The 19,280-nt window shown below is 46.2% G+C and overlaps 2 protein-coding genes across 2 annotated transcripts in view; both read right to left on the bottom strand.

Annotated features, from left to right (window-relative positions):
- MAN1C1 (mannosidase alpha class 1C member 1) overlaps positions 1-6,743 on the bottom strand; it is a 166,223-nt gene extending 159,480 nt beyond the window's left edge. Inside the window, exon 1 of the mRNA XM_063140325.1 lies at positions 6,070-6,743. Coding sequence (XP_062996395.1) covers positions 6,070-6,663 — 594 coding nt within the window. The 5' untranslated portion in view covers positions 6,664-6,743. The remainder of the gene's footprint in view (positions 1-6,069) is intronic.
- Positions 1-19,280, bottom strand: part of LDLRAP1 (low density lipoprotein receptor adaptor protein 1) — a 169,665-nt gene that overhangs the window by 35,198 nt on the left and 115,187 nt on the right. The gene's annotated exons all lie outside the window — the stretch shown is intronic.

Here is a 19,280-nt window from a genome sequence, read left to right as displayed (position 1 = left end):
TGGTCCCCCAGCAAAATTCTGAATGAGGCAGGGAGGTAGGGCGATAAAAGTCTCATCTGGACGCACCCTCAGGCCAATTCAGATGACGCACCACTTGTGTTACACACACTTCTGGTTCCATTCCTTTCTCCCCAAGGCTGAATTAAATGATACTTGCAACAAATGGACATGAATCTTTCACAGTGAACAGAAGCTGCATCTTTCTCCCCACCACTAGAAATCTTCCCAAAGGTTTATGTGGCAATGGACTGCAGCTTCTCAATCAGGCTGAACTATCCAGATGAACTTGTTTGCCCTCCAGGCAGGGTGGGTGGAAAAAGCAACTGAACACAAGCAGAGTGAGTGACTCAATCTTTAGACCCATGTGTATTTTGTAAGTCACACCTGCCACAAACCTGTTGTAATATCTAGCTCATTTCTGCTGTGTTCCCATGCTACAGTCTCTTGGAAGAAACAAATTCGTGCTTGTTTTCTCTTTCCCCCCATCCCATTTATATTAAAGCTTAGAATACTCTCCAATCCCTCTTTGTAAAAGCAGGGAAATGCCGGATTCGTATTCTGCAGCCATCAACAAAGGAAACCAATGCTAACCACCACCACCCTTGAATAAAGGACCACATGCAAACTCTGCAGGAGCATCTCCAGTTCTCAGAGTAGAACACAACTCAGTTGCAGGTTTTCCAAAAGTAGAAAAGAACAATATTAATCCACAGGGGTGGGGGAAATTAAATGAGCCAGATGGAAAGAGAGAACGGAAAAATCCATTTATCCATTAACTCTGCATTCAAAGTTATATCTGAACAGAGAGCAGAGTTAGGTGCTCTTCAGAGTTAGGTGTGGAGTAACAGTTGATGCCAGGATGCTAATTCCTTTGAATCTGTAATTTTGTACAGGTCATTTTTAACACATGAGGATATAAACACATTAAACATGGTTGTACTTTAGAAGTTCTACAAATAGTGGGTGGGGTGGGGTGTGAAAGTTTGAGGCCTACAGAGGCAATTTAACAAACTCAGGCTAGAGGCCTGGGGTTTTCTGTTGTGGGAGCATATCCTTGAGAGGAGTAGTTTCATTTCTCCAGTTTCATTTTCTCAAAATGGGAACTTTATTTTCTGTTCTGAAGGAAGAGGGAAAGAGTAAGACAGACCAGGGCCGGATCTACACTATTGCTTTAAAGCGCTTTATAACAGTTTTATAGTGCTTTAAAGCAGTAGTGTAGATTCAGCCCAGAGCCAGGACCAGAGAAAGACCAGAGCTTATGGAAGGAGCAGAAAGAAGCAGCTTAGAGTAAAGAAATTGTGTTTTTGCAACTTTTATTTCCTTTTTTTGCATCACTCAGGTCTATTGACTAAATAACTTTATTGGAATGTGCTTGTTTTACTTTACTAGCAAACTGTTGTGTTAAGCTACATGTGTCTGGAGAGTTACTCACCCATGTCTACAGCCTAAACCCCATAGTCCAAACTCCAGTTACTGGGAAGGGGAAGATAAAAAGGAGGAAGGTGGGAAGGTTATTAACAGGGACTGGCCGGCGAGATCACATTACGCCAGTCCTTTTACAACTTCATTGGCTGCCAGTCCAGGTCCGGGCCCAATTCAAAGTGCTGGTATTAACATTTAAAGCCCTAAACGGCTTGGGGCCAGGTTATCTGAAGGAACGCCTCCTCCCATATGTACCTACCCGGACCTTAAGATCATCTACAGGGGGCCTTCTCCGTGAGCCCCTGCCAAAGGAAGTGAGGCAGGTGGCTACTAGGAGGAGGGCTTTCTCCGCTGTGGCACCCCGGTTGTGGAACGAGCTCCCCAGAGAGGTCCGCCTGGCGCCTACACTGTACTCCTTTCGTCGCCAGCTGAAGACCTTTTTATTCACTCAGTATTTTAACACTTAATTTTAACTTAAATTTAAATTTTACTGTTTTAACTCTGTATTTTAATCCTATATCAACTTTGCTGTGTGGTTTTATCCTGGTTGCGCTTTTTATACTGTATTTCGTAATTGTGTTTTAACCTGTTGGGTGTTTTACTGTGGTTTTAATTTTTGTGAACCGCCCAGAGAGCTTCGGCTATTGGGCGGTATAAAAATGTAATAAATAAATAAATAAATAAATAAATAGACTTATAAGGAAGCATAGATCCTTAAAGAGCTGCTCAGGGAGTCCAGGTCATAGAAGGAACCCTGACAGGGAAAATATAGATGTGACTTTGGTTACAAGGTTCAAATGCTACTGACCTAAACTCTGGTCTTTCTCTGGCCCTGGTCTGGTACATTCTCTTATTTATGTTTGTTTAAAATTGTGCCATGGTTAAACTTTTGTCCTAGCATGCTCTAGGCTAGGGAAGCTTGCAACATAGCAATACAAATGGGAACCTTAATTCCCAAGTGTGCAAGAAACCAAGGCGGTGGCGTGGCGTGGACGGCTCTTTCAATTCCCCACTAACAACTGTGCAGCAGGCAAGCAAAGCTAATCTCAGCCATGCCTGGGACCATAAAGAAAATGTGCACCCCGGGGTGGAGGGATGTTTTGTCTGGTTGCCTGGCAAAGAGGATAGAATTCTATCATTATTGTAAGTGTTTTGTTTATAAGACTTGATCAAAATCTCAGGATCAGAAGTAATATTTTATATTGTAGGTAAAAATAAATAAGAAGGTGGGTTACCATCATGATTTCTCTCCTTCTATTTTATCCTGCTACATTTAGACTTTCTTCTATGTTCAACCCAAGATGTTTAATGGAGAAACTGATCCATGAAATGAAGGCTTGCATCATTAGGTCTACGTGGTTTATGAATCAGCATCTATTGCCAACCTGAGATTTTTCCAAATAGGCAAATGATCCTAAGTGCTACAATGAATCTATAGCTCTTTGGTTATCTAGGTCACCAATTGCCCTGCAACATTTTCAAAGCTGCCAACCAACCTTCTATGCGTGCACTGTGGGCACTGAGCCAAATTTTGTTCTCAGTTAAATGCGTGAAACCCACAGTGACAAGAGAGATTGCTCAGAATCTAACATACACACGGTGAAATCTGGACTATTGTTTCACAAGCATTCTCCTCCTGTTTCTTCAAATGCCTGGTGCCAATATACTACACAAAGGGAGGGAGGCCCTATTGGGCCATACACAGTTCTTCCCATGGGCATCAATACACATCTGTTGCCACTGGGTATCACAGATTGCTATGGCCAGAAATGGCAACTTTTGTGGTGGAGTTGACATGTGCCAAACTGAGATCTTCTTTTCAGAACATCTGATGGTTGGGTTTTGCCACCCATCAGATGCATCCATTTTAATTTATTTTTAATTTATTTATTTACAATATTTATATACTTCTCCAGAGCAGTATATAAATATTGTAAATAAATAAAAAATAAATTAATTAACAACTTATTAGAATTCTTTCATATCTGCTCTATATGGAAAAGCAATTAATGGTCAAACAGGTTTTCTAGTCTCTGCTTCAAAAACCAGCAGGACCTATTTCACCAAAGGCAAGTAGTGGAGAGAAAACATGAAGCGCCTCTATCACATCACCTTTAAGTCTCTGAAAAGCTATTATTTGTACACAAGAAAGCATGAGAGAATACAAAAATGACAGGTGTCAAGGTCAGGAAGGTTTCAAGAATGAACAGAATTATTAAGGAAGATCACGAACGAAAAGCAAGAAGGGATGAATGAGGCAGAAATCAATACAGCATGAGAGGTGTTGAAAGAGGGCAGGCGCACAAAACAATCCAAACCTGAAAGAATGAGTGCATTTAAGTATACCTGATGTAGGGTGATCATATGAAAAGGAGGACAGGGCTCCTGCATCTTTAACAGTTGCATAGAAAAGGGAATTTCAGCAGGTGTCATTTGTATGCAGGCAGCACTTGGGAGAAATTCCCTCTTCATCATAACAGTTAAAGCTGAAGGAGCCCTGCCCTCTTTTGTATCTGGTCACTCTAGTATAGCTCCTGCAGCTTTAACTGTTGTGATGAAGAGGGAATTTCACCCGGTGCTGCATGCATACAAATGACACCTGCTGAAATTCCCTTTTTTAGACAACTGTTAAAGATACAGGAGCCCTGTCCTCTTTTTCATATGGTCACCCTACCTGACACCACCGTCAGATACATTATAACATGGATTGGATTCATTTAGTCATGACTAACAAGTCCCATTGATTTCAATGGGTCTATTCTAAGTATGAATAAATCTGGATCCAACGCCATGTATATTGTAACATATTTATTTACTGCATTTCTATACTGTCCAATAGTCAAATATGTGGAGTGGGAGATTGCCTCACCTACACATCAGGAATCCAATCCACACTTGCTTCTTCACACATATGCCACAACAATGGTAAACTACTGCAGCCATTTCCTTGAAAGTAGAGAAAGAAACCCAAGCTGCAATCCTAATCAGACTAACAAGGGAGAAAGCTTCATTAAATACAGTGGTCTTTATTTCCAAATAAGCATGCATATATTTATTTTATTTATTTATTACATTTTTATACCGCCCAATAGCCGAAGCTCTCTGGGCGGGTCACCAAAACTTGTACTGCTTGGCTCCAGTCCTATGCACACTTACTTAAGAGCAAGTCCCAGAGAAATCAGTGGGACCTACTTCTGAGTAGGATTCATAGGATCAGCTGTAACAGCCTTCCTCAACCTGGCGCCCTCCAGATGTTTTGATCTACAACTCCCATAATCACTGGCCATTGGCCATATTAGCTGGGGCTGATGGGTATTATAGCCCAAATCATTTGGCAGTTGGGGAGCTATTAGGGAGCTTGAAGAGGCAAACATAAAAGACATGAAGGAGTCATAGGGAAAGTCCTTGCAAAAATGAGAGCAAAAATGGAAGGTAAATCAGAAAGTAAAAAGAGTGGGTATAAGTGGACGCATGAAGAGGTTGGAATGCTGAATAGGATGTGAGTGAGAGGAATAAAGAAAGCAGGCAAGAAATGCTGACAGTGAAGTAGGAATGCAAGGGAACAAATGCGGAAAAGGTGAGTGGGCAACTGGAGGTTGAATGGGTAGGTAATCAAAGCTTGCAGAAGTAATGGGGTGAAAGGCATAACTTACGGAAATATGAGGGTGCAAACTGGAAAATAAAAGCAGGTAGAATACCTGAGAAAGGGCGCTAGTTCTTTATTGCTTAGCTTAAAGGCCTTTTACGAGGCACTTCACAATTTTAACAATTACGCATTACGACCTCATGTTGCACACCCACTAGAACTTGTAATCTTCGATGTGTGATGTGTTATTAACCGTCATGTACACCACAGAAACTCACCACCACAGAGAACTGCAATTATCCCCAGCTCTCCAATGCAAATTTCTGTGGCTGAAAAACAAGACTTGTCCCCACTTCAAAGGTTACTGCTTTAAGCTGGAACACAAGACAGGTCCAGTAACGCAGTGCCTGTTCAAATCATAACATGTGAAGCGGGCCAAAGTTATGTGCTTCACTCCAGCGGTGATTCTCACCCTTTCTACACATGCTCATAAGACGAAGAGAGGAACTCTAATCCATCTAAGCACTTGCCAGTACAGAACTAGTAATTATTCGAGATTAATTCTGAATGTATTCAAAAGTGTGCGCGGGGGAGGGGGGGAATAGAGGGGAGGTGTGGAAAAATAACCACAGGGAGGGAGAAAAGAGCTGAAGAAGAAGTGCAAGGAGAACTAAATTTGAGCCAGTGGCCAACCTATGTGGAAAAGCATACCTCTGAACGTAGGCAGAGCGCACTTTTTGTTTGTTTGTTTGTTACCAATCACCTCTACAGGAGTCAGAAGTGCTTAACCATGTATCAGCCCTCTTTCTAGGGCGAGTTTTAGATTGTATGCTCCTGAGGGCAGGGACTTGTCTCCTCACATGTAAGCCCCCTTTTACAATTATGACGACCATTCCTGGGAATGAAGTACTGAGGGAAAGAGTGAAGGAAGTAAAACCTGAGTAGAGGATTAAAAGGCGGCATAGGAAGAGAGGGAAGGATGGGGAGGGGGGGAAAGTGTACCGGGGAGCAGGGCAGGGGGGCGGCCTGAGCGGGCGCCTCCTCCTCCGTCCATCACTCACCTCCTTGATCTTCAGCCGTCGGGCTCGGTTCTCGGGGTCCTCGGTCCCACCTTTCCTCCTGCCCAGCACCGGGTGTCGGAGGTTGTGACGGAACCCCTCATAGTCGAAGCGGAACGGGGCTCGAGTCTGCCTCTGGGGGGCCGCGGTGTCGGCGCCCGTTCCCGCGCCGGGCGGCCCCTGTTGCTGCGGCGGCGGCGGCGGCGGCTGGCGGGGACTGTGGCGGTCCCGTTTGGGGGAAGTGGCGCCGGCTGCTATCGCCACGGGTGGGAGTTTGGGGTCCCTGAGGCGACGCGGCGGCAGCGGGGCGGCGGCGGCGGCGTTGGGCGGGCTGGGGGCGGCATGGCGTCGGCCGGCGTCGGCCCCCGGAGTGGGCGGCGGGCTGCGGGGCACGTCGGGGTCGCCGGTGACTCCTCGGCGGGGCAAGAAGAGGCGCTTGAAGCGGGAAGAGTCGGGCAGCAAGAAGAGGGCCCCGAAGCAGAGCGTGAGCAGGCCCGAGAGGAAGAGCAGGAAGAGGAACTTCTGCGGCAGCCGCAGACCCAGCGCCGACGACGGCGGCCAGCCCGGCATGCCCGGCAGCTTCCGCAGCAGCAGCATGGGCGCACCGCAAGGCCCGGCGGCAGGGGGGCACCCTCCGGCGGCGACGACCACCACGGCGGCGCCACCCCGGATCGAAGCGGCCAGACCCGGCTTGGAGGGAGAAGGCGGCGGCGGCGGCGGCGGCGGCAGCAGCAACGCGGGCAAGACTCGGGCGGCGACCCGAGCACCCTGCGCCGGGTCAGTAGGCGAGGAGGACTGGGAGCCGCTCTTGGCTGCAGCGAGAACCCGAGCGCACGCGGGAAGAGATCGGAAAACGTGTGCCCGGCCTTTTAAAGTAGATCCAGGAAAGGAAGGAAACCAAAAACTCGGGAGTTTTTTTAAATCTGCATTATAGAGTTGCTATAGATAATTGGCGCTTCTCCCCAGGTTAGGATTTAAACTGGGCTTCCCTTGGAAGGCGACACGTGTCTCCGTTTAGCCGGGTACCGGTCATACACGCGCGTAGGCAGGCCACCTGGATGGGATTCTCTGCACGCCTGCCCCAGCCTCTGCTGCCCTTTGGAAGAAGTTCTCGGCAGCCGAGCAGCAGCTGCTCCGCCAGCTGGGCAAGAAGTTGAGTCGTCGGACGAGATGCTCGGAGGAGGAAGGAGGAAAAGCAGCAGCGACAGCAGAAGAATCCGCCTCCTCTTCCTTCCTGCCCCTTTGCACACACGCACGCACACACACACACAGGCGCGCGCGTTTGAAGCGGAGTCTACAGCCCAGACATCTTCGCTGCCTCCTTGGGGGTCCTGACTGAGACGGCAGATGGGGCAGCGCGGGCCAGACAGAAAGAAAGAAAGGAAGAAGGAGGGGTGGGTCGGTGGGTGTCTTTTCTTTCTTTTTACTCCGTCCACGCCTTACTCGCTCCTTGCGTACCGCTGCTGCTAGTAGGCACCAGGGGTGCTGTTCTCAGGCTGCTTCAGGGGCAGATCCGGACGGGCGATGGGTCCATCCATGATGCAGCATTTCTGCAGGAAGGGGCCAGGCGCTTGCCCGCTCAGCACGAGGGGGGCGGTTGCATGCAGCCTCCGCCGCCGGCTCGTGTGCCCCGACCACCACGGCGTTGCCTGCAGCCCTCCGCCGCCACTCTCATCGTAATCGGCCGCCTCCGCCTCTCTCCATCCACTTCAGCCCGGTCTCTCTCTTCCCGGGCTCACTATCAGCTCGCGTCTGTTGCAAGCCGCATCCTCGAGGCTTCCCAGATCGGGTTCTTCTGGTAATAATCGTTCGGCTGTTTAGGGAAAAGCCAGGCATTCACCGCCTCCCCCTCTAGAAGGGGAGGATCCACACAGCCAGGGGAGGGATTGGATGGGGAGGGGAAGGCAGGGCACACCGCAAACTATCACCAGGCTGCTCTCTAGCTAACAGCCTTGTGGTTCCTCTCTGGGCTTCCCAGAAATCGCCTTTTGGACTCGAGGGAGGCTTGTTGCAAGCAGAGAAATCCAATCCAGGGTAATTATTGTTATTTTTTTTTAAAAAAAAAAAACCACCCACCCAAATAGATCGTTGCGTTATTCCCGTTTTACAACCATCTGGTAAATTTCATCCCGACTTTCGTGGCTCCTCCTCCTCCCCAGAGAAGAAACGATTCACAACTTTTTCTTCTTTGCCCATAAGGTAATAATCAAGCTGCCTCTTTAAAATAAAGAAATGCATGGAGAGAAGACTAGAAGAATGCAGCTATAAGCTGGGCATCACACATAAATTCCATTATTTAGCTGGGCTGCTAGTTCTCTGGGCTTCCATCCTCGATCTCTTTCCTTCCCTCTCTCTCTCTCAGGAAACTGAAATCGCAGGCAGTCGGCTCTCTGGTCTTGCTATTGTCTGCATATGCATCGAAAGGGTGGGAAAAGCGAAGGATGTCTCTGTCTTTTCTCGCTGCTTACTGCCAAACGGATCTAAGTGCCCATTTAATGGGGAGAAAAGGTTGCTATCAGGCGAACTCTCCAGGGGGAAGCGAGCCTCTTCAGAGCCTCTCTCGCTGCCCGGCAAGGCATTAAAGGGGGGGGGGTTCCTCCTCCTCCTCCTAAGTGCCCCAGGCTCATCAAATGCAATTACAACCCTGCCCTAGCGCGCTGTGAAGCGAGCGTGGGGAGAGGGCGCCGTTGCCAGGTTGCATCTGTCCTGGTGCTTCCCCGCCGCTGCCGGGCAACCCCGTCTGCACCCCACGTTGCCCCTTCCGCAGCTCATCTCGTACTGCGACAGCAGCAGCAGCAGCTCTTGCTCCGACGAAGCCCCGCCTCCACGCGTTTGTCCACGCCTCGCTGGCACATCATCCCCCTAGTAGACCACGCCTCCTTTCGACGGATGATGCTCCTCCCGAGAGGGAGATGGGACGCGCGCGCCGCCGCTGTGTCTAGTTTGGCGCGCGCCCCACTCCCCACTTTCCCCCATTGGCCAGGTAGCTGCATCTACTCCTGACTGATTGGTGGTGAACGACTGTCGCTCAAGCACGAGCCGCCACCCCTGATTTTGTTTACCACAGAGGCAGGCCGGAGCAACTTGGTATCGTACGCTATTGGTTGTCGCGCCTTTTGGTTCTGATTGGCTGGAGATGCTTCGGATCGTTGAAGAGGAAGAAACGGGAGGTCCCCGAGAGGGTGATGGAGCAATGCGGGATCAAAGTTCCGAGCGGTCTTCTGAAGGGACTGACACGTGTCTATTTGTATAACTCGTGTCAATGTGCATATATATATATATATATATATATATATATATATATATATATATATATATATATATATATATATATATATATATATATATATATATATATATTCTGTAACAGCCACCTGTCAAATATAAACAACAAAATAGTCTTGGGATACCTTAAAGACTAACAAGAGTTTTTATGGCAGATGCTTTTGAGTGTTAGGATCCACTTTCATCTAGTCCACGAAAGCTAATGTTATTATAAATTTGCTAGCCTTTACAGTGCCACAAAACTCTTTGTTGTTTCTGGTGTAATAGACTAGGACTGCTCCTTCTCTGAAAGGTGTTTAATAAGTTGGTATTGGCTAAAAATCAACACCTCAACATGGCTAGAATCCTTGTTTTTTCTCCATCTAATACACATGAAGTGATCTGATCATAACTATCTGCATAGAAGCCTTGTGATTCTGCTGTATCATTCTTTGCATTACACATACTGTATTTAACTGTTAAAATTCCCATAGAGCTCGTCAGTCTTTGTATGATTTAGTTATTGATCAGCTTTTCCCAACCTAGCACTCTCCAAATGTGTTGGACTACAATGTCCATCAGCCCTGGCTGGCTAGTGATGTCACCAGATATCTGGTGACCACCAATTTGGGGAAGGCTATTAAAAAGTGCCACAGAAAAAGAAGGGAAAGTCTGAAGGTGCTGTTGATTGCTTATTAGGTGACTAAATGCTTTTCATGCATCAAGCTAGCTGCTCTTCATTAGGAAAAGCTGTCCTCTTTTGTCCACTCTTTTGGAGATGCATTTCCTCTTTTTTGCCAATTCATAAGTGGCCACCCTAGTTCAGAGGCTGGTTTGGGTGGCTTGAGGCAAGCCAGGAGAAAGGCCATGACACAAGGTCAGGCATCTGTGTCAGGGGGATCTCATCTCTTGACTCGTTACTCATATTTCCTATACGTTTCTGAGCCCAATTCAAGGTGCTGGTTTTAACCTATAAAGCCCTACATGGCTTGGGACCACAATACCTGATGGAACGCCTCTCCTGACTTGAACCTATCTGTACACTGCGCTCAAAATCTAAGGTCCTCCTCCAAGTGCCTAGTCCGTCCGAGGGAAGCTCAGAGGATGGCAACAAGGGAGAGGGCCTTCTCGGTGGTGGCCCCCCGACTGTGGAATGATCTCCCTGATGAGGCTCGCCTGGCACCAACATTGTTATCTTTTTGGTGCCAGGTCAAGACTTTTCTCTTCTCCCAGGCATTTTAACAGCATTTAACAATGTTTGTTTTTAATGGACCCCAGATTTATGTTTCTGATGGTTTTTAAATTTTGTATACTTTTTAATGTTTACCATTTTTAACTGTTGTAAACCGCCCAGAGAGCTTTGGCTATGGGGCGGTATATAAATGTAATAAATAAATAAATAAATAAATAAAATCCTGCTGGTGCTGCTAGCCTAAAGTTGATCAAACTCTCTTTGTCATCCTCACTGACACTGGAGCCACCAGCCTCCACAATGTGCTTGTGAACTGAATCAACTGGGTTCTGCTTTCATGATAAGAACATAAGAAGAGCCCTGCTGGATCAGACCGAGGGTCCATCTAGTCCAGCACTCTGTTCACACAGTGGCCAACCAGTTGTCAACCAGGGACCAACAAAGCAGGACACAGTGCAACAGCACCCTCCCACCCATGTTCCCCAGCAACTCGTGCACACAGGTTTACTGCCTCGAATACTGGAGGTAGCACACAATCATCAGGGCTAGTAGCCATTAACAGCCTTCTTCTCCAGGAATTTATCCACCCACCTTTTAAAGCCACCCAAATGGGTGGCCATCACTCCACCTTGTGGTAGCAAATTCCATAATTTAACTATGCATTGTGTGAAGAAGTCCTTCCTTTTATTTGTCCTGGATCTCCCACCAATCGGCTTCATGGGATGACCCCACTGGGTTCTAGTATTTTGAGAGAGGAAGGAAAATGTCTTCCTATCCACATTCTCCACACCATGCAGAATTTTGTACACCTCTATCATGTCTCCCCTTAAGTTTGATGCAGCAGGATAGAGCCTTACAATGCTCATCTAACAGGTTAACCTTCAACTTGTGGGTTGGGACCCACTACTGGTTCTCAGCAGCCTCACCAAAGTTGGATTGCAACAGTCACATGACCACTGCACTTAGATATGCTGTCCACAATTAAAGTCCACATACTTTATGGTTTTAATTGTGAACTGCTCAGAGAGCCTTGGCTATTGGGCAGTATAAAAATGTAATAAAATGATCAGGAGGGCTGCCCAAAATGCAGCAGGGCTGGCTTTCTACATTTTGAAGTGGGGTAGTACATATTGCCATCTAAGGCAGGGGATGACGGAGAGACTTGTTTTGGTTTTAACTGATATCTAAGCCGACCTGGGAACCCTTTTTTGGGGTTAAGAGCAGAGCAAAGAATACTTGAAATAAATATGTCCAGTGTCTGAAATTACTTAACATGTGCCAGTTGTGTGTTTTGAGAGCCAGTGTGGTGTAGCGGCTAGAGTGTTAGACTGGGAGTTGGCCAAACCAAGTTCTAGTCCCCACTCAGCCATGGAAGCCCACTGGGTGACTTTGGGCCAGTCATAGACTCTCAGCCCAACCCACCTGACAGGGTTGTTGTTGAGGATAAAGTGGAGAGGAAGATTATTATGTATGCTGCCTTGGGTTCCTTGGGGGGGGGGGGAAGTGGGGTATAAATGCAATAAATACATATTTTGGCTAAAGGTGTATCCCAGGGCTGAAAAGGAGGAAGGTTACTGATTTAAACTATTATTACATTTATATCCTGCTTTTACTCTGAGCCACTGAGAGCAGCATCTAGTTTCACAACCCTGTGACTTAAAGCATGTGGAGCGGGAGAAAAGGCTGGCTCCAGGTTTGAGCAACCCCAGGAAAGTGTCCTCTGGTGGACCTCCTCCTCCATCACTTGGACTCCCCAAAAGCAGCACTATCTGATGGCGCCAGCCACGGACAGTGGCACTGCAATATGTGCCAAATGGCTAGGAGCCATCTGCCATTTTGATTTCCCACAATGCCGAGACATTACTCTGAGACATTGTGGGAATATAAATGGTGGGCAGCTCTCAGACCCAGTGGCCTAGCATTATCAGTGGGCCCTATTTGGGCACTACCCAAGGACATTGGGTGCTGGTGCCTGCCCTAGAGAGAGTGACTTCCCTATAATAACCCAATGAGTATCATACCTGATCAGCAATGTGAACTGGGATTTCCCATTTCTTAGCATTCTAACCCTGGCACCCTGCTAAGTGAAACAAGGTATATAAGGCAAAATTTAAGCTGAAATGAACTATCTGACACTCATGCTAAAATAATCAGACCCTACAGCTTAGATCACAGGGACAGGGAACCTGGTTCCCTCCAGATATTTTGGACTACATCTCCCATAAGCCCCAGCCAGTACAACCAATGGTCTGGGATTATGGGAGTCATGGCACAAAACATTTGAAGGGCACCAGATTGGCTATCTGAATTACAAGTTATTTTCAATGCTGAAGAAGAGAAAATATGAGTGTGTCCATGAGTAGAAGAGCCAATTGTCTGTGAAGGAAATGGAGGATAATGTCCATAACAAAAGCTGTACACCAAATGAAGATTTCTAAATGATGCTAAAATTAAGTCATTCCTTTTTAAAGGTGGTTCACTGGCCTTGAGGTCAATGCAGACTCACATTTAAAATAAACCACCTAGAACGGGGAATAACCTTATGGAAAACCAAGCCTCCACCTCTGTTTCAACAGTTCAGTCAAGGTAGAATCTACATAAAACTGATAAACTGGCAAAGAAAGAGTAAGAAAATCAAGATGCAGTTGGAAAGAAGAAAAAGAAAAACGTTGAGGTTTATTTTTTACTACGACTGGAAGAAATACTTTTTAAAAAGGACTGTCTTATGGTCATAGGAAAAACAGAAATTAATATCTGTCGGTATAGGAAGAAGTAGGGAAGGAGTCCTACAATGTGATGGGCAGAACTGGAGGCAAAATTTGGCAGAGTAATTAAGTTTATTTGTAGATTGTCCAGCTTGTCTTGTAACAGGAGATCTGGATCATTTTGCCATTCCAGAAAACTCTTCCATTTTCTCTACAGGATTAGTTGGAATCTTTGCAGCATGAGAACCTGGTACCTATGGGTAATGACCAATCCTGCTGCAAACCATGAAGCCAATGATTTCTGGATGCCACAGCAAGATCTTAAAGTAGGACAGGTGGGACAAAATGTATGTAGTCATGCCAGGCTAGCTTATCTCCTTCACACATGGGAACATGAAAGGTAGCCCTACTATATCTGGAAGAAATTGGAACCCCCTCCCCTTTCTCTCTCTCTCTCTTTCTCTCTCTCTCTCACACACACACACAAATGCATTTTTTTAATATATAAAAAAATACACTTCAACACCAAGAAGTCCTACCTGCAGAAAGCTAGATGGCCAGTGATTTGGAAACCTGTATTGCTGAGGTTCACAGAAAAGAATATATTCTAAACAGACATTTAAATAAATTAGCATTCTTGCAAATTAACTTTGTCTTACATTTCAGTTTTGTTGCACAGAAGACTCCAACAGCCTGGATTTAAACTTAAATCTAGGTATATATACCTTAACTTGGAATTTAAATGGCATTTTACTGCTAAGGGGAGAGATACCTTCCAAATCGCGTGAGGTACTGGTTCCCCTCTATATTCAGCACTGGTTAGGCTTCATCTTGAGTATTGCATCCAGTTCTGGGCACCACACTTCAAGAAGGATGAAGACAAGCTGGAGGGGGTTCAGGGAAGGGCAACGAGGATGATCAGGGGTCTGGAAACAAAGCCCTATGAGGAGAGACTGAAAGAACTGGGCATGTTGAGCCTGGAGAAAAGAGGCTGAGGGGAGACATGATACTTGAAAGGTTGTCACACAGAGGAGGGCCAGGATCTCTTCTCGATCCTCCCAGAGTGCAGGACATGGAATAATGGGCTCAAGTTACAGGAAGCCAGAGTCCAGCTGGACATCAGGAAAAACGTCCTGACTGTTAGAGCAGTATACAATGCAATCAATGACCTAGGGAGGTTGTGAGCTCTCCCACACTAGAGGCCTTCAAGAGTCAGCTGGAAAAGTGTCTGCCAGGGATACTTTAAGATGGATTCCTGTATTGAGCAGGAGGTTGGACTCGACGGCCTTATAGGCCCCTTCCAACTCTGCTATTCTATGATTCTATGATAGGAATTTGTACAATATCTATTCCCTATCCTCCCACCCACTCTGCTAGCTTCATCTCTCCTGGGAGATTTATCAGTTCAACATGCCAAAACCAGTCAGATTTATATTTGAGGTGAAAAGTCCATGTCATTTCCCTTAACCAGTGAAGGCTGGTAGCTCCGTTTTCTGTAGGGCAGTGAATCTGCTCGGGGTTTCAGTGAGAAACAGTGATCTAAAGGAGCTCTTCAAGGTGCCTCTACACCTTGGACAGCTGCTTTAGAGTTTTGTCTGGTTCAGACTGAAAGCCGGAGTGGATTCACGGCCTCACTGACATCGGAGCAAGCAGCCTCCCCTGCCCTTAACTCAGAATTCTACAGAAGCTAGATGAGAGGTTGGGCCGCTGGTGTGGTTTTTGTCTTGGAGTTTCTATTTGGCAACAAGATGAAGACTTAAATATGATAAAGTACTGAAGGCTTCGGCAGTCCTCGCCACCACCCACCACCGCACTCCACTTTCCACAGAAACAATGCAGAAAAACAAGGACAAGGCAGAATCTGAACAGGCACCAAGAGGCATCTGGGGAAGTTCCATCCAGGCAACTGATGAGACCGTTCAATCTTCTTTCTCTTTTATGGTTCTGTAATAAAGAGCGTCGGGGAGATTCTTGGCAGCTAAATCAGATGTGACTAGGAAGGCCGGATCCCTTGGTTTATGGGTCCCTGCTGCAGTTAAAACAATCTGGACCTGATTTTAGGGTGGGGGGAGACTATGCCGTCAGATCCCATGGCAAGCAGAGGTCATCCACGGCCATCTGCCACAAGGCACAACCACGCTGGTCACTGGCTGCTCAGATGGGTGGGCTGAGCAAAACCCACTTGGGAGCTTTTACAGGCCCTCATCACATGACACACTCTGGCCTATCGCTGTTGAGTGGGAGATTCAGGGCAGATAAAAGGAAGGACTTCTTGACGCAGTGCATAATTAAACTATGGAATTTGCTACCATAAGACGTTGTGATGGCCACCCGTTTGGATGGCTTTAAAAGGGGGTTAGACAAATTCCCGGAGGAGAAGGTTATCAACGGCTACTACTCCTGATTTTATTTATTTATTTATTACACTTATATACTGCTCCCATAGCCAGGGCTCTCTGGTTGGTTTACAGAAATTCTAAAATTGAGATAAAAGCAAGTATACAAAATTTTAAATTCTAAAACACAGAACATACACACATAAAGCATTAAAAACCGTTAAAAAAACTAAACATGTGGGTGATTAAGATGTGCCGCCATATGCCTGGGCAAAGAGGAAAGTTTTAACCTGGCGCCGGAAAGAGAGCAGCGTTAGTGCCAGGTGAGCCTCGTCAGGGAGATCATTCCACAGTCTGGGGGCCACCACCGAAAAGGCCCTGTCCCTCGTTGCTGTATGCTACCTCCAGTGTCAGAAGCAGTATGCCTATGTACATCAGTTGCTGGGGAACATGGATGGGAGGGTGCTGTTGCACTCATGTCATGCTTGTGGGTTGCTGTTTGACCACTGGGTGAACAGAGTGCTGGACTAGATGGACCCTTGGTCTGATCCAGCAGGGCTCTTCTTATGTTCTTAACTGTTCACTCTAACAGCACAAGGCTAAAGGTAGATCGGAATAGATCTCTTGGTGATTTGCCACCCTATGAACCACCCTACCAAAACGATGGCAATCTTCTCTCAAGGAAGCAATGAACTTCCTTTTCATTCTCACTATTGTTTTAAGGTGTGGGGGGGGGGGGGGCAGAGAGAAGAGTTTCTTTCTGTTGTGTTCTTAATATTTTGGCCAAAGATGAAAAGTGCTCCTCCATTTTCATTACCTGCCTCGGAGGGCTTATGGTTTATGTCAGGTCTCCACAAGCAACGATCTGTTTCCGATCCAGACGGTGAACTGTCACTTTTGCTATTTTATTTAGTGTGTAATGGGGCTCGCATTTTCATTACGGCCCCTGCAAGGCAGTGTAAAGTTCTGTTAACCACTCTGGTGCAAGACGTGTGGTAGATGCAGGCTTTCCAGCTGAGAGACCAGAGAGGAACAGACTCATATTTTAACACAGCTTGTCTTGCTTCTTCGGTACAAGAGTCGGCAAAAAGATGGGAGGCCTTGGCTTAAGTCAAAATGGAGAAGTCGGTCACAGAAGAAGCGTTGATTTTAACAGGACCACAGAGGAGCTGTCTCCCGCTGGTAGCGTCAGCTCTAGGTTTTGGGACCTCTTGGTCAAGATGTTTTCAGTGGGCCTCAGTTTATTCCATCTTTGCCTGGTATACATCCTACTGTTTAACTGGAGATGGTCTGTTGTTGACCTTGATTTTAAACATTTACACTGAAATGGTGTATCCCTAAATACTTCTTCAGGTATCTCCATATTAATCCAAGATTTGGTTTGATCGGTGAATTAATTGCTTGAGCTGAAAAGCATCACAATATTGAGATAACCTGGGAATTCCAAATCCTTCTTCATTACCTTCTTCATATAAAATGTTTGCATTAAACCTATATTCTTTATCTTTAAACCGGACTTGGACTGGAAGTACTTCAAATAGAGGACACCTTCGAGCAGAGGACTGATCACTGCCAGCCCTTCCAATAGAAGACTGGAACTTAGGACATATTATTATTATTATTATTATTATTATTATTATTATTATTATTATTATTATTATTATTATACCACCCCATAGCTGAAGCTCTCTGGGTGGTTTACATGGCCTTCCTGTGAAAGGCTGATAGATTTCGTAAAGAAAAGGCCCCATTTTATCCTTGTAGAGTTGGGAGTGGCTTGATGAGGGTGGGGGTGGGGTGGGGTGGGGTAAATGCCTCTGATCATTTATTCATTTCATTTCATTTATCATATCTTTATACTGCCCCATAGTCAAAGCTCTCTGGGTAGTTCACAAAAATGAAAAATCATTAAAATACATTAGACAAAGAACAAGATCATTTACCTAAAAACAAATATGTAAAATAATTAATATTTGTAAATACATGTAAAAATAATTATATATATGTAAAATAATATCTGTAAAAACTATGTAATTAATATTTTTAAAAAGAAACAGAAATGGATCCTTCAGTGATGTGACAGAAAGAATGCTATGAAATGTGGAAGATTGGCTATCATGCCATTCTTAAAAGAGACGTTGATTTTATTGTCCAGCCTCTCTCCACACTCCTCCTGTGTCATGTTTCTCAGAAAACTCCTGCTTTCGATGGGAGGCAAATGAGGAGGCTTGCTAAGTAATCCACAAAGCTTTCATTCAGCAACAAACATCTCTTCTACCTGAAGAGACTCTCTTGGAAATGTCCCCCTAGGCAAAACTATGCAAACTAAGCAAGACAATTGTCCGCTCAAGAAGAATAGCAAGCCACTTCCCAAATGCCCGTACCTTCAGAGAGCCTGATGCGGAGGCTGGTTCTGGCGTAATCGAACTGACTTTCTCACACCTCCCTTCCGCCCCGGGTGTTTGAGCTTCCGGCAGACTCTAGCATCAGCTAGCATGTCGGGACGCTCACCTCTGGAAGAAGGCTCACTTCCCACTGTGTGTGTAGGATTTGGCCTTGAGGAGATAAGCTCCAGAGAGGGCTGACTCCCAGCTGGGGAATCGCTTGTGAGATCTTCCTCCCCCACTGGTACAGGATGGCTGGTGTCTGGCGTTGCATCTTCTAGTTCTGAATCTGATTCTGATTGATTACCTGAAACATTTTCTCCCAAAACAGGGGCAGTAGGGTTAGACATGACATCCTCCTCAACTCCTCCTCCATCCTTCTGCTGCCCATTTTGCTTGCTGGACTCTCTGGCCCAATCCACCCCACTTCCCAGAGGGAGAGCTGCTTCTCCTCCCTCCTTTTACTTGGGTCACTTGGAGAGGGCAGGTGAACAGGTAGACAAAGTATGGAAGAAGAGCAGCAGCAGCAGCCCCTCCTAGCAAAACAGGTGCGCTGGCAGGTGACGGACAATGCCGACCCTTGATGCCAGCTCTGCTTCGAGGTTCGTCCCTGGATGTTTCATTGATTAAAAACTAAGCTTTCCCTTGTGGGAAAATAATGAAAATCGCGCAGCCCATATTCTACTTAAGTACTCCCAAGTAGGGAATAATACAATTAAATATCTTTCAGCAGATTAGATTACCTGTATTTAAGTTCTGCCCCTTCTGCGGTGATTCTCATCCCCACCTCTTGGGCCTTCCCGCCATCACAGAATTTCTGGTTACAGGCCCGGAGTTGCTTGAAACTTGTCCCTTTATGTCGGGGCCAGGTGGAGAATCAGACAACATTAACAGAACAGGTGCAGTGGTTACCTTGAGCCATCTGGAGCTCAGTTGTTATAAGCAATATATTTTGCCAGTGAGTGCAAATTTGCATAAGCTGGGTTCCCTGTTTCTCACTGGCCACTTACAGGGTGGCCAAGTGTCCTCTTTTACAGAGGACTGTCCTCTATGAGGACAGGCTGACAGGCCTTGGGATGTTCAGTCTGGAGAAAAGAAGACTCAGGGGAGACATGTTAGCAGTGATCAGGTACATAAAAGGGTGCCACAGGGAAGATGGTCAAGAACTATTTTCCATGGTCACAGAAATTAGGACCTGAAATAATGGGTATAAGTTACAGCTACCTAGATTCTGATTAAATATAAGAGAAAACTTCCTGATGGTAAGAGCTGTACAACAGTGGAACAGTCTACCTACGGAGGTTGTGGGTTCTCCATCTCTGGAGGTTTTTAA

Source organism: Elgaria multicarinata, chromosome 13, assembly GCF_023053635.1.
Source record: "Elgaria multicarinata webbii isolate HBS135686 ecotype San Diego chromosome 13, rElgMul1.1.pri, whole genome shotgun sequence".
Lineage (NCBI taxonomy): Eukaryota > Metazoa > Chordata > Lepidosauria > Squamata > Anguidae > Elgaria > Elgaria multicarinata.
This window is presented reverse-complemented; position numbering and strand designations above follow the sequence as displayed.